Source organism: Falco cherrug, chromosome 2, assembly GCF_023634085.1.
Source record: "Falco cherrug isolate bFalChe1 chromosome 2, bFalChe1.pri, whole genome shotgun sequence".
Classification (NCBI taxonomy): domain Eukaryota; kingdom Metazoa; phylum Chordata; class Aves; order Falconiformes; family Falconidae; genus Falco; species Falco cherrug.
In genome coordinates, this window is record NC_073698.1 from 11,670,532 (window position 1) to 11,686,730 (window position 16,199).

The 16,199-nt window shown below is 44.2% G+C and overlaps 1 protein-coding gene across 1 annotated transcript in view; it reads left to right on the top strand.

Annotated features, from left to right (window-relative positions):
- The first annotated feature begins 4,151 nt into the window (after positions 1-4,151).
- Positions 4,152-16,199, top strand: part of MTNR1B (melatonin receptor 1B) — a 30,284-nt gene continuing 18,236 nt past the window's right edge. Inside the window, exon 1 of the mRNA XM_055702461.1 lies at positions 4,152-4,419. Within this exon, the coding sequence (XP_055558436.1) occupies positions 4,209-4,419 (211 nt within the window). The 5' untranslated portion in view covers positions 4,152-4,208. The remainder of the gene's footprint in view (positions 4,420-16,199) is intronic.

The following is a 16,199-nucleotide window of genomic DNA, read 5'->3' on the forward strand; positions in this document are numbered from 1 at the left end:
TGGCTTTGAAGTGTTGACACTGACTCCTGAATCAGAAGATGGAGGTTTAATTTTAGTCCTGCTGTGACCCCTTGGAATAATCTTCACTAGCAAGAGGCACCTTTAATCCCTTAACACTGAAGTACTTGGTCTAAGATAGTCATCAAAGCTCCTCTTCAGTTTCAGCAGAAAGACGTGCACAAGGTTATCTATTCCACATACCTCCCACACCTATGCAATGATGACAGCACAATGAATGTACACAGTCTTTTAGAAGTAGATCGATCTCTCTCCCACTCAGGTTAAGGTGTATCCAACCTAAATCCCTTCCCACTCCCCATCTTTGTTTTTCCCAATCTATATGAAGTTTCAAAACCAGGTGACTCTTTTTATTGACAGTTCACAGCAAAAGGATCCTGTTAAGTGCCATGGAAATCCAATGTAAGTAAAATAGCAATAAATTACTGAGAATGGGATGACAGATCTCATTTTATAGGCAACTTCCAACAGGAAAAAAGGGGTGGGAAATGGTGAACAACAAAATAAACTTTCCTCGACTAAGGCTTTGATTTCTGCCTCCAAAATATTAACATTGCATGGGAAAAGATGAAACCCAGACCAGAAAATGTTACTAAGTGAATCTTCTGTTCCTACCGAAAAGACAGGCTGTTTTTTATTAAAGGAGATAAAACTTTTCTATAAGGCTCGTGATGGCAGTGGACAGGCAAACAGGCCTTCATTTAAACAATGGCTGGGCTCCAGTTGACTCAAAACTATATAAAGAACTATTAAAAAAAATATAAAATTGGATAGAAATGGAAGTGGTATAGAAGTCCAAACTCCAGTCTTTGCCATGGTGTACACTAAAAACAGTAAACTCAAACTGAGACAGTTAAAAGGAGAAACATTATTTGAAGACTGTGCATTTTAGCTCTAAATGTCCTTTGGTCTGGTAGAAATACATGCTACTTGTAGAAATGTGTGCTAACATAAACAGAGAAGAGGTGTAATATCCTCTTCTGTTCTATTGGAATACCCAGATTTCAAGAGATTTCACCAATAGGAACCTCTGCCCTGAAATTTCATTCATAGTCATTAGAAGTTTTGACTTCCAATTAAAGTTAAGCCCTTCAGAAAATCAAATTAACAAAACACGGAAAACAAAGGGCATGAATGTATCTCTAGGAAGCAGTTATTTGTCTTCAGAATTAAAAAAAAAAAACCCAAACAAAAAAAAAAAAAAGGCAAACTACACAGTACAGCCTCTGACAGAGCAGAGGGATGCATGGAATATTTGATTGTTCCACTATCCAGGCAATTCCCGGTCTTATCCTGCAACACAAATATAGTTTGCCTTAAAAAACTTAAATTGCTTTCAAAAAGAAACACAGAACTGTTACTTCTCCTAGACATAGAAGAAATTTCCCCAAAATTTAAACACACCAAGGTCATAACCATCCACCTGTGAAGAATACACCCATTTCTTTGAGATGGAGTGCTTTCCGCAACAATGAGTTATTTCATATTAACCATAACAATCAATAGTTCAAGCACGCATTTCACTTTCAAAGAGGAATTAGTTTAATATGAAATAAGGCTACTAAAAACTAAGTAAGAACATCCATAGATTGTTTAATGCAGTTTAATAAATCATTTTAAAAAGCAAATAAGATTAATTTTTATAACACCCTTTTATAAATAACTCTCTTTTTTTTTGGCCGAGGCAGAAAGGCTCCCATTTTGATTCCTGCCTACTTGTTTTCCCATTGTCAAATGCCAGTGCAGCCACAAAACACATGCTGTTTTTGCAAAGTCAGCAACACTTATTTTATTTCACATTTTGATCAGACTCATACTTCAGGCCAAGTTCAGGCCATAGCTTTCTAATTTTTCTCTAAATTACTTGGCACACTTTTGGGAAGCTGTAAAACAAAATGAGTGATGCTACATAACAATTGTATGTGGCAGGGAAATGATATAGTGTTCCTCTTGTGTGGATGAACTGCAAACCTGGAGAACAGCAAGAGCAAAGCCTACTTTGAAAAGTCACATTTATGTTTAGGGACAGTATAAGCTTTTGACAAACATTTAATAGAAAAATCCTGTAGTAATAACAGACCACAAAATGTCACATTTTTCCTAAAAGCACTTATACAGACTCTGGAAAGATGCCCAGAAAGAGCCCCAGGCATGAGAATAAGTGGTAATATCTGTAAGTTTTCCATAATAACTCAATAAGACTAAAGCAGTACATAGATAATGGGCAGTGAGGATACCAACTTTCTGAAAAGGCAAACTGGAGCAAAGGTACATAAAGGGAGACACTGTAACACAAAAGCTCTTCTTAAAGGTAGATTATTATTCATTGGAGAAAAATCCTTGTTTGCACTGATGAATAGGCATTTCCTTGGATAAACTTCCTTTAAAACTTCTGGAGAAAGAAAAAGAAAAAACAAGTAAACTTTTGCTTCCATCAAGAATGGGCCTTTTCCATCAAGTGTGCAAGTATTACTTTCCTATGGCAGAACTGCAAAATAAGTATTCAAGAGTGATAGTTCTTAGAAGACAGTCCTTCTTTGGTTCAAGCCACGAAGCTGTGATAACTCCTTCTGTAGGTTGAAAAGGATCATGATGCCTTACATATAGCCTACATTAAACAGAAAGCATTTGAGGTATGATTATTTTTTTCTAAATCGGTGTAAATAAGACTGGTACAAAAATCCACATGTACACTTTCATGTTCATTCCAACCAGGCCTACTTTAGTACTTTAGCTAAAATTGATTAGGAATTCATTTAAATTGAACAACAATAAACTATTTCTAATTTGGAAATAGAAGTCCACGCAATAATTTGTAGTATTTTGATTACACCAGTGCATATTTGTGTAGAGGTAAGATTCAAAGCAGCAATGTGCCCTAATAAAATATTTGCTGTTAGAAATGACAGAAACTTCCCCCATTTTTCCAAATGAGCTAAACAAGGCAAACCATCTCAAGACCTAATTCTTGAAAAACAATAGGGCATACCTTTGCCTTTCTCTGTGTTGAACAGACACAAAGAGGAAAAATACAACTCCACAGTAACTTCTGCACTTGTAGCTCCTGCATCGCTCTCAAAATTGGGGCAAAACCTGGAAGGAGGACAGCGATCCAGTGTGGCCTGGTTGGCCTGAAAACGGTGCACAGTAGGACACAAACCCCTTCCGAGTTACATCTGCTGTGAGCAGCCCTAATCATCAGCACACGCTATGTGAACCCGCTGAGGCACTGCCAGCGGCACCTGGTAACTAATGCCAGCTATGCTGGAAGCCAGACATGGAGGGAGACGTGGGATCTGTCCCCCTTTGTCACCCGAATCTTATTTATTTAATGTACATGAGCATATATGGCATCTGTCACTTTGGGGTCCCAAATGATGGTCTGTCTTTCAAACAGTTGCGGAGTGAAGTCCATTGGTGACCTCCTGCAGCTTGTAAGGGAAAACCTCTGGAATGAACACATTTTCCAAAGTGGCCAAAGTGGACACCGGTTCAGAGCACGTCCCATCCGTGACTTTTGCAGGTGCCTCCCCCTAAGGGCGGTGTCCTTGGTGCCCCCCTAAGGGCCGTGTCCTTGCCTTGATCCCACAGGCTGTCTTGCCCAAGCACGAAGGCCAAGGCCGCAGCAATGTAAGTGTCAATCCTTGTTCGATCTGCGGCCTAAGGAAGGGATGCGCCAGAAAGCCTGCCCGAGCGCACCGGGCGCCGGGAGGCAGTGAGGGGAAGAGGGTTCCCCGGCCTTGCGCTGCCGGGAGCCACGGTGCGCCAAGCCTCGGGAAATACAAACCAGACCCCCCCTTCCCCGCCGCGGCGGGCGGAGGTTGCCGGCCGGCGGCTGCTGCCGGGGGCAGCCCCGAGGGAGAGGCCCTTCGCGCAGGCCCTCAGCGGGGTTAAGGGAGCGCGGCCAGCGCCGCGGCCCGCGGGCCCTGCTCCCGCCGCCGCCGCCACGGCCCCCGCCGCCCCCTCAGCACCGGGAGGGGCCCGCCGCCGGCCGGGGATCCCCGCACCGCGCCGCGGGGCACCGCCCCCCGCCCCGCCCTCCGCCCCGCCCCTCGCCCCGCCCCGGCCGCTCCGCGGGGGAGGGGGGGAGCAGCGCGCCCGGCGCGGCCGTTAAAAGCCTTCCCGCCCGCGCACGCGGCTAGTCAGCGGGGTCGCCGCGCCGCTGCTGGGGCCGCGGGCGGAGCGCAGCGATGCTGGGGAATGGCTCCCTGAGGAACTGCTGCGACCCGGGCGGCAGGGGCCGCTTCGGCTTGGCGGAGCGGGAGGCGGCGGGTGCCCCGCGGCCCGCCTGGGTGGTGGCGGTGCTCTCCAGCGTCCTGATCTTCACCACCGTGGTGGACATCCTGGGCAACCTGCTGGTCGTCGTCTCCGTCTTCAAGAACCGCAAGCTCAGGAACTCAGGTAAGGGCCCGAGCCCCCGGCACCCGCCCCGGCGGCGGCAGGTGGCAACGAGCGCCCGGAGCCCTGCGGGCGCCCCGGTCCCCGCTGCAAACTGCCCTGAGGAGACCAGCCCGCTCGTGGTGTCCGGGCGGGCCGCCTGCTGACGGCAGGGGACCAACGACCCCCCCTCCGTGGGTGCGTGCCCTGCGGTGTGCGCAGGGACCCCCAGGCACCCCGTCCCGGGAGCCCCCCTGGCGCAGGGCCCCGGCGCTGCCCGCAGCCCCCGCTTTGTCCTGCCCGGGGCGGGGGGCGGCGCAGGCCGGCAACTGGCGACCGGGGCACCGTGCAGTCCCTGTGGAGCTACTGATGAGGCGAATCGGTGCTACCCCGTTAACGTACCGGAGACAGAGCCCGAAACGGTCGGAGGAAGAAAGAAGAAACTTTAAAACTTGCTTAAGAGTACTTCTGAGGATGATGAGGTGCTGTGCATGTGTGGGAGCGTGGCTCTGCCCACGCTCCGGAGTCTCTCTCCATCGGCGTCCACAGTAGCTTTTCACGACACATCTTTCTTGTCTCCTCACCGAATATCCTTCAACCAGAAAGCAGCAAATAAAGTGGGGTGCTGTCTCCTGAATCGTGTCTATAGTTCTTTGTGTGTGCTAAAATGTGATTCTGCCTCTTCTCATTTGCTAAGCTTGCTTTCTCGCCTTTGCTGGGCTAGCTACACGTGTAACTACAAAACTCTAGCTAGCACCAGCTTCTCGGATTTGCCTGCCGGACATTTTCTCGCCAGATTCACGCCTGTCCCGCTGCATGAGGGTGGCTCCTGCCGCTGATGCAGCCGCCCGCTGCCTGACGCGCAGCTGGGCGGCTGCTGGCACACCTGCGCCCGGCTGACATGGGGTATTGCTGCAGGATAAGGTGCTACCCCCGCCCGAAATAGCGGTGTTAGCTACTCGGGTAGCACCGAGAAGTTCCTGAAAGTGCTCGCTTCTTCGAGTCTTGAATGCCATCGTTTTGCGATGCGCAGGCAGGTCAGGGTAACGAGACTCTGAAGAGACCTGGGTCGAGTCAGAGACGCGACATCCCCCACGGGCTCTGTACCGTATCGGTCCAGGTCCGCAACCGGGAGGCAGCGGGGTGCTTCCCCGCCAAGGGGAGGGAGGGACAGCTTGCTGACTGGTTTCTCCTGGGTGGTTTTTGGTTGTGGGTGTGTTTTTAACGGGTGTCGCTTCCCGAGCGCTCTCGTGTTTCACGTGCAGTGAGTGACTAGAGCTGCTAGCTGGACGCTGGCACTCATTCGCCCTTGTTATACATGAAGTGATGCTTAGGAACAGGAGTTCACAGCGGGATGAGACTTCCTCTCCCTAATGAAGGTGTACAGGAGTGTACACCTACACTCTACAGGTGTAACGGCAAGCGAGGGGTGCCGGCGGGTCCCGGCTGCGCGGGGCTGAGCGGTGACAGCCCGCGGAGCAGCGCCGGACTCGAGGGTCCCGAGGCGCGGTGCGGGTGGGCAGGGCAGGCTCGGGGCGCAGCCCTCTGCCTCCTACCTGGGCTGTGCGTTCAAGGGGACCGAGCCGTTCCCGAGAGCGGCAGAGCCTTACCCGGTGCCGAGCTGAGGAAGGCGGTGCACCCCGGGAGCGGGAGCCCTCCGTTCCCCGAGCGGCGCCGGGCCGGGAGCGGGCGTGCCGCCGCGGCGGGGGAGGGAGCTCCCCCTCGGCAGCCGCCGTGAGTCACCGGGATCTTGTCATCTTTGATAAGTACCCTGAAGAATAACAGGGAGTTCCTTCTGCATAATTTCCATAAAGTTAAGTAACTTTTAAATTGCCAGTCTTTAGTTTTCCATCGGTGAGAGATGGCTCTTGGGGATGCAGCTGAAAGAGGAGTTTGGTAAATGTCCACAGAAGTCTTCAGAGAAAAATTCTTAAGGAGGTAGCAGAGTGGAACAGGACTGCAAACTGATGTGGGTAGAGTGATGGAGAGGGGGTGGAGAGCTAAGACAGTGCTTGGGAGCCCTTAGCCTCCCACCAGGAAAGAAGATGGACAAGCAGGTGTACTTACAGGTCTTCCTTTCTGAGCGAACCAGAAACAACATGTTCGTACTCACAAGGGGAGTGGATGTGGTAGTAAGTGAAGTGGTGAGGAAAAATGGCACGAAAGGAGTCAGAGGAATGAGATGAAGCTGATGGAATGGTCCTGACAAGAGACAGGGGATCCAGGTGACAGAAGAAATAAAGAAGAGCTATAGCACCATAAGCATTCAATTATTTTTGAAGAAGATGAGATTTTTTTTGGTAAGGATGAGAGTTTGGGACTTCAAATCAGCCACAAATGTATAAGGAATAAATTAAGCAGCTCTACCCACTTCTCTAGTACAAAGAGTAATCTTCCCTGCAGAAAGCAAAACAGGGCTTTAACATATTCCCAGGATATATCAGCACTATTCTGTCCTGGGCTTCACAGAGGAATCCGATAATTGCAAACAGTGTAATTATGCATCACTGTCCTTAAAACTAAAGCATGATCAAACCCAAATCTATTGTAATGCTGTTATATAATACGGGACACAAGAATGGAGTGAAATAAAATGACCCATTAACCTTTATGCTGGTAAGTATTATGCTCAGCAGGAGAGAAATGGAGAATGGGTAGTGTTGTCCCGTAGGCAGGTTCATTACCCGGTGCGCAGCATCAACTGACACACCGAGCCGAGGTATTTCTATTCATTTATTCTAGTTTGCACAAAGTAGGGAGCTGGGTGGTACCCCCGAATGCCTGGCTCACCCACTGCCAAAACTTCACTCTGTTTATACTCCGCAAGCGAAGGCATCAGCCTTCATTGGGTACAAGTTACGTAATTCTTTCATTACTTCGTACTCATTTTCCTATTTGTTAAGCAGTTCCCTCACTTCTTATGTTAATTAGTCCGCATGCTCAGCCTCCACTTCTTTTGGAGTCGGAGGGGTAGGGGGCTCTTGAGTCGGTGGTCGCGATCTCCCCCTGCCGGAATTACTTTCCCCCTGGTTAGTGCTTCTTGTGGTAAACTTCCAGTCTGCTCGTTCATTCCTCTTGTGGTGGTACTTTCCTCGTTTAAACAAAGAACTTGCTGGCGCTCAACGAAGCGCTTAGCAGGACATACAAATATGCTTGTATCTTGGATTAACCATTAACAACTCATTTGCTCTAATTGTCTTAAAGTCAAACTACTAACAATGCATTCAATTTTAGTTATCGTTTGATTTCAGTAGAACTGGTGCTTTTAGAGTTTGCTCACTCACTCCTTAAACAGTGGGAATTTTGCCAGCCTTACGGCAGAAGGATTGTTTCATACTATACAGAAGCCTCTTTCCCACGTTTAAATTTGGTTTTGGTGGGGGAGGGGAAAACTTGCGAAGGCTCTTCCAAGAAATGCATAGCATAATTGGTATGAATCAACATGCTTTTCTTCTTACATAACTGCACCCAGTCTTTCTGGGAGAGGCTGAGCAACTTCTGATCCCTAAAAGTGATTTCATTTGCAGATACTAATGCTTTTATCACTTCTGACTGGGGAGAGGAGTAACTTCGTCCAACACACTACAAAATTAAATAAAATTTTTTATATGGAAATAATAAAATATATTAGCCTGTCTTTCTATTTGAAATGTCAAATGTGTTCTCAATTTTCAAAAGCAACTATTGATTTTGACCACCTTCAATGAAGGGTGCCCAAGTTGAAGGCAGCTTTTAAAGTGCTAAACTTTTGAAGTGATAAAGTTTACAAGTGCTCCACACCACTGCTGGATGGCCAAGTACCCTGAAGGTGCATTAAGTCAATCAAAACCACTAGATGCTTTTAAGAATATCAGGATACATTTGTATAGCCATAGCTATAAACATAACATTATGGGCTAGGGTAGGAAGCACTTCAGAAGGTGGGAACTGGCAAGGCGTCTCCCACAGGAGGCAGATAAAGCAACCCATTTGTATTTCATGGTCATTAAAGCCAGCATAAAATCAGCAAGAGGTGAGAATTGGGTATTAACTCAAAGAGTAGCGAGGACTTGGGACCCTTTGACTTTTGGCAGAAGGCCTAGTACTAACCTTGGTGCACTGCCACAGAATACATTAGCAGAAAATGATATTTTTAGTGCGTTGTGTCACCTCTTTTCTCTCTACTGTTTTCTTTTCTATATATAACAGCTAACACAGTATGATGAGACCCTGATTTCCATTCAAATAGCAAAGTGCTGTTGAAACATAAATTAAATCAAAATGTGTTTCTTTTACCTGTAAGATTTGCATGTTTAGTTCTAACTAATGTGCATGTGAGTGCAGAGATGGACAGTACTTCTCAAATCTACATTCAGACAAAATGAAAACTTCCTGCACCTAGAATTGTAATTTTGGTAGTCGTCTGTCTACTAAATAAACATGTTCAGCCATATAACCAAGTCTTGTAGTTTTTTCCATGCTATTTCCCTTTCCATAACCTTTGCTCTGCATCTCTGTAGTATAGTTGAGGGTATGTTTTCTCCATTGTTATATGCTGGTTTCAGTTATTCTTCATCTCTTTGGCCACACTGGGGGTTTTATTTTAACTTTATGCTTATTAGTTGCTAATTTATAGTGGACATTTTAATTTGTAGAACTATAATGGGCATTTAACTTGGATGGATCATTTCTCTACCTGGTGTGAACTCTTTTGCCCTTTTAATGGACAATGAACATGTATTTACCTCTTAACCTTTGTTTTTCCATGGTAAGCGAGTCAAATACTTTCAGTTTTCTCTAGTTAACTAGGCTCTTTGTTTCCCTGATTGTTTTAGGCCTTTCAGCTCACCTATCCCAGCTGAAATAATGTCTTGGACAAGAGAAAACTGAACTGTTCACAGTGATGCAGATGAAGTACCACCAATACCTTCCAGAAAATAATATTAACATTCTATTCTGTTCTGTCCTTCCATGGATGGACAAAACAGACATGGTATGCCTTGGAGCCACATTTTCCCTTTATAAAATAACATCATACATATGACTCTTCTTTGTGCAGTCACTTGCTAATGCAGCTCTTCTTTTTCTTTTGTTTTCAGTCCACACAATTATTATTTCTTCAGTACCTGACCTCATACCTCATGCTATTGTACTCCATCCACTTTCTTTTCTTTTTATCCTCAAGGAAAAAAAGATCTTGACATTTCCCTGTATCAATGTAGGCTCTCAACTTTGTATAATCACAAAATTTCATTAGTTCTCTTTGTGTTTTGTGACATAATGCTTCTGAACCAGACAAAATTAGTTCAGTGGAGGTTAACTCCCTCTGGTCCAACAGTTTTCTTTCATCACCATCCAGGCAGTGGTAACAACAGACTGTGTGTGGTACCCTAACATATGTGCTTATATCAGTTTAGAGCAACCTCCCAGGTACAGAACATCCAAGTCCAGCTTTTATTAAATAAAGATGACCAGATTAGTTGGTATGGCCACTTTGTATAAGCTCATGTTGAATTCTTTTCCATTTGTCTTTCCTGCATCTTTAATTTTCCTTTTCTTCCAAATTTGTTTCTGCATCCTTAACCCACAGTTAAGATGAGATCAAGAAGCTCAAGGATTTGTCGATTCATTCTTCCTTTGCAGCCGATTCATCACCTTAAATACAAGTGCCATGTTAGCACATAGTCTATGGGAGATGAATCTTCCAGAGGTGGCAACGCTGTTTTAGTTTTCTCATTACTCCCTGACTAATTGTTTTTATGACTTATTGCTAGCACCATTCATGCAAAAAGAAATGGCAATTTTGCCAGCACCACAGCAAGGGAGGAAGAGATGGGTAGTAAACTGTGAGAGCACCACAGCTGCAGGTGAGTCACGGCAAAGCTGCTTTTTGGGATGCATGTGGGGAGCCAAGCTCTGTGCCACAGCCTGAGAGAAATCAGGACTTCCCTACTGGCAGTGAGGACCAGAGAATATATTCAGCCCATTTTTACAGGTCCACACATAGCGCTCTGTCCTTTCAGAACACATGACACTATCTCTGAGATAACAGATGTTAAAAAATTCCTGCCATCAAGTATAGCGTAGGTCTCTTCTCCCACATAACAAGTGATAGAACTAGAGGAAACAGCATCAAGTTGTGCCAGGGGAGGTTTAGATTGCATATTAGGAAAAATTTATTCACTGAAAGGGTGTTGAAGGATTGGTAGAAGGCTGCCCAGGGCGGTGGTGGCATTATCATCCCTGGAAGTGTTAAAAAAAACCATAGATGTGCTTAGGGACATGGTTTAGTGGTGGACTTGATGATCTTAAAGGTCTTATCCAGCGTAGGTGATTCTATGATATTCAATCTCTCTGACATTTTTGCTTTATTGTAGATACGTTAATTCATCACATGCCAGCCTGCCTTGTCACCCAACCCACTGTTATTGTCCTTATTAAGAACTGCAGCAAAATCTTTTTCAGACCAGCAGGAATTTTAAGCTAATATTCAGATTCAGATTCCCCCTTCCCTTGTAACTCCTCTTTCCTTTTTCCTTTTGTTTATGTGGTGAAAGGGCATTTGATTAGTTTTAGAAGTCTTTGCAAAGCCAATGAAGTTTAGGGTCTTTGTCAGTTCCTGTTTTATCATTTTTTTTGCTCTCTCTAGCAGTTTTCTCTGGTGGGCGCATCTTTTCTAGCCCACCTTCTAGCCTCATTTTTTGCCTCTGCTATCCTTGCTGAGACAACTTTTCCTCCAGCTAGATCTGGAACTTCTTATATTTTTTCCCTATTTTGGATGCAAGTTCCAGAGAATATTTTTGTATCTTCACCATGAAGAAATGCCAAGCTTCCTCCACATTCAGGCCCCTAAGCTTCTCAATACAGTTGATTTCACTTTCCTAATTAGCTTCTTTTGTTTATAAAAATGTGCAAAACTTCTTCTTAGTTATGTATGTTTTGTTTATTCTTCTATTTAATTTAAACAAAATAATCTCATCTGCTTTCAACACAACCTTATTTTCTATGACAGGCTCTTCAGGGATGTCTTTGTTCATTATCTAAACAATAGCCAGGATGTGTTGGCAAATAGACTCTGTATTGAAGAAATCTACTGGGTGGATGTCCAGTACTCAATGGTCAGCGTGTTTATTACCTCCTTTACAATGCTAGGAACTGCAGTGTCCCATCATTAAATCGTTCCCATTAGTATTTACCTACTAAAATAGAGGTGATCACATCCTACTGCAGGTTTCTGCATGCTTCCTTGCACATTGTACAATTTTTCCCCAGTGTAATTTTGGTTTTTAAAAGTATATTATCCTCTTTTTTTTTTTTTTTTTAGGTTTTTTTAGTGTATTTTTTCTTTTTATGAAGAGTATACCTTTCAGTTAATATTTTTCTTCTCTGATCATTGGTGCAATTCTATTCTAACAGAATTATTTCCATAAAGTTTGATTTTAATTTCTCACTGGTTTTGAATCCCCTATGTTGTTGCATAGGTTCCTGGCATTTTTTTACTGCCTCTACTGCTTTTCAAATTTCCACTTCAGTCAAACTCCTCAGTCTTTGAGTTTCTATTTTCTATATTTGTTGCCACCACGTTCCTGAAGCCAAAATTCCCCCTGCCATGGGTGTTAAATGAAGAAACTATGTGGTTCCTTCTCAGGCTCTCCTCCCTTCTCTCAATTTCAAGTTCTTTTTTATTCATTCTGCCAGCTTGGATTGCAAGCTGGTATGCCACATGCTTAGGTGAAGTCTGTCCATGAAGATATGAAACCTCTTCTCAGAGAATACCTCCAAATGATCAATACTCCAAGTCTTTCTACATCACTTCTGGAATTATTCAGTCATATTCCCATGACTCATCTCATACTTCTAATTACACTTCTATTCTCTTCTTGGAGAGGAAACACAAGTAGTTCATCACCAATTCCCTCCCCTTTGCTATGAGACTTAGTTCAAACAGTAACCAGCTGGGAAAATAAATCTTCAAAGTTACTTATAAATAATAACTTTAAAGTTTATTAACCTGTTAATAATTCCAAAAGTAGGAGAGCAAAATGAAAAGCCAGTATTGTTCGTTTGCAAATTTGGAAAATTAACAAAGGAAGTATCCTTCAGTGAAAGGAAGGAAAACTTGCAAGTAAATTTGGAAAAAGTGAAAATCAAAGACCTAAGAATGTTCTAGATGAGAAGAAATCTAAAGAATATAAATTTAGTAATATGGAATTAGAAAGTTTGTAAGGAAATTATAGGCCTAAAGGGATTGAAAGAAACATGCAAAAGTACAGAAACATAATGAACGAAAAAAATTATGTCTGTATCACTCTGCATCACAGGGAATCCTGAGGAGATAAACAGTTTCTTCAAAAGCAATAGGAGATGGCTTTATATGACACTGTGTATAAAATAGTGGATAGCCTTAGAGAAGACAGACTAGAATAATCTTTTTTTTCATCATCTGGAGAATCACAATGCAAGACCAAGGACATGTTCAACATAATTTGGAGATGGAGAATACTAAAATAGAAGTAGTTTTCTGAAATGCTAGGTAAACTGTGGAAGTCAGGAATTTGGCAAATTTAAATAACTACTGACTCTTTTAGGAATATTTTGAGTGTTCAAAGCCATAATGGCTAATGCTACCAAAAACTGGAGAAAGTGTGCAATATATTAGTGGCAGGTGTAAACCAAATTCTAGCAACTAAGGATTACGGCAAAATTGCAGTCTGAGGCAGGTTTTTCTACAGCTATAGGGTACTTTGTATCCTCGTTCGAAGCACCAGGCAACATCACATTGGATGATAGCTCTAAACCAAAATCTTGTTTTCTCCTGTAGAAGAGTGATTAATTTGTTTGTAAGTGAGTAGAAAGTATATTGCCAAGATCAGCTTCAAGACACTTTTACTTTGGAATATAATGCTAAATTCTATACCACTTGCCAAATGGAGCTGTTGGTGCACTTACTTTTAGAGGAAATAGAATGATAAGCGTTTAGTTGCACTGGAGGACTATAAAAGTTTTCTTGAACTTGTAATGGAAGAATCTAAGGGTATATTTATGTTGTGTATTTCATTTGGCACGAGTCCACTCTACCCATGTTCTGAGTGAAAGAAAAACCGAAGGATGATGTTAGTGCGATGCTTTGCCTGCAACCCATACCCAGGCTCTCCATAGGTCCAAGTCTACCACAGTCACACAGTTGTGTTTTTTTTCAGCTCAGAGTATGAATAAATTTCCCTTCATGTGAAATAACCAATGCAAAAAACCCCACAGATACAGGAAATTATAAGGATATCTTAGCAGCTGTAGTATGGCAATTCTAATGTGTCTTAGCAGCACTCCCTTTGCTGCCAGCTCTCTCCTGGACTCTGGACTGGCATTTCTTTTGCGAGACTCACTGACTGCATGAGGCATGACCTCCCTGCAGTAGAGCTCTGTTCTTGGATGGATCAGCAGAAGCAATTCAAGGATTCGTGGTGCTCTTTGACATAATCAGCCAAAGAGCAAAGAGACCAAATCCACTCACAGAGAGCCAGGACAGCTTACTTCAAAAAAGTAATTTTTTCAACTACTCTTAGCATATGTATATATTCACCAAGTGACTTGAACCAGTCTATTGAGGATGTTATAGGAGACTACAGTCATCTTATTAAATCAATGATAACCTGTTCTCTGCCTCTAGGAGGAAGTTCTACTCCAATTCAAATCTATTCTGAGTACCAGTATCCTCAGATATGCTCCAGACTTTAGCTTCTTAGAAGTTATCCTTTACAAGCACATATTGGCACCTTGACATAAGCTGTCAAATACTCCCAAGAATATATATAAAAACAGCCGTGTTATCCTGAGCTGAAAAACAAAACCAATTTTTTTCCTTTGCGGAAGGGAAGAAATGCTATAGGAATTTTCATCTTCCTAAAAATCAGTTTGAGTGTTGTTCTAGTTTTTAGACTCCCACCTTGATATGGGCATGAAAGAGGTTTCCTGACAGAAATAGGTCTAAATCAGTGTGGGTGCAACTCCATTGTCCTCCTTAACTTTGGAATCTTCTGGTTTACTTTTGGTCACAATACTGATAAGGACTGAGCTATATCAGAGTCAGTGTTTTCCTGACATTTCAGATGTGTATGGGACAGTCATATCTTGACATGACAACAGATAACAACAGCCTAAACACGTTCATCAAATTACTAGGATCTGGATTGCTGGGATTCTCTTTTAATTATTTATTAATTATAGAGGTATTTGTTTACACTTGTTAATAAATCACAGAATGGTTTAGGTTGGAAGGTACCTTAAAGATCATCTCATTTCAACCCCCTTGCCACAGGCAGGGACACCTTCCACTAGACCAGGTTGCTCAAAGACCCATCCAGCCTGGCCTTGAACACTTCCAGCAATGGGGCATCCACAAATCTGGGCAACTTGTGCAAGTGTCTCACCATACTCTCAGTAAATAATTTCTTTCTAATATCTAAGCTAAATCTACCCTCTTTCAGCTTAAAGCCATTCTGCCTTGTCCTATCACTACATGCCCTCGTAAAAAGCCCCTCTCCAGCTTTCCTGAAGGCCCCCTTTAGGCACTGGCAGGCTGCTGTAAGGTCTCCCTGGAGCCTTCTCTTGTCCAGGCTGAACAACCCCAACTCTCTCAGCCTGTCTTCATAGGAAAGGTGCTCCAGCCCTCTGATTATCTATGTGGCTCTCCTCTGAATCCACTCCAGCAGGTCCATGTCCTTATGCTGGGGACTCCAGAGCTGGATGCAACACACCAGGCGGGGTCTTACGAGAAGAGCAGAGTAAAGGAAGAGAATCCCCTCCCTGGACCTGCTGGTCACACTTCTTTTGATGTAGTCCAGGATATGGTTGGCTTTCTGGGCTGCCAGCACACACTGCTGACTCCTGTCCAGATTTTCATCCACGGGTATTCCCAGGTCCTTCTCCTTAGGGCTGCTCTCAGTCCACTCATCTGCCCAGCCTTTATCCGTGATTGCTCTGCCCCACACGCAGGACCTTGCACTTGGCCTTGTTGAACTTCACGAGGTTTGCATGGGCCACCTCTCTAGGCTGTCAAGGTCCCTCTGGATGGCAACCCCTACCTCCAGCATGTCCACATCATCACACAGCTTGGTGTTGTCAGCACGCTTACTGCTTAAGTTATTTACGAAATAAAAACATAACCCTTCTCACAAAGTTACTATTTTTTTCAGCTGCTTTTTACAGACATGGCTCATTTTCAGTGTTTAAATACCTGTATTAAGGTTATAATAATGTTGCGTGACATATCCACATTGTCATCTTTCTGCTATAGAGCAACATCTGTTCATCTGTTGGTTTAGATTGCCATATTTGCACAAGGGCAACAATTGTCAGAAAATACCACATGCAGCCACTGGAGCTAGCAGTCTGACTAAAAGGAAAAATATCTGCTTAATCACATTATCACAGAATGGTCAGGGTTGGAAGGGACCTCTGGAGATCATCTTGTCTACCCCCCTGCTAAAGCAGGGCCACCCAGAGCAGGCTGCACAGGATCACGTCCAGGCAGGTTCTGAATGTCTCCAGAGAAAAAGACCCCACAGCATCTCTGGGCAGCCTGTGCCAGGGCTCTGTCACCCTCAAGCTAACAAAGATCTTCCTCATATTCAAGCAGAACTTGTGCTGCACTTTGTGCCCGTTGTCCCTTGTCCTGTCGCTGGGCACCACTGAAAAGAGCCTGGCCCTGTCCTCCTGACACTCACCCTTAAGGTATTTGCAGACATCGATGAGATCCCCCCTCAGCCATCTCTTCTCCAGGCTGAACAGCCCCAGCTCCCTCAGCCTTCCCTCATCAGGGAGATGCT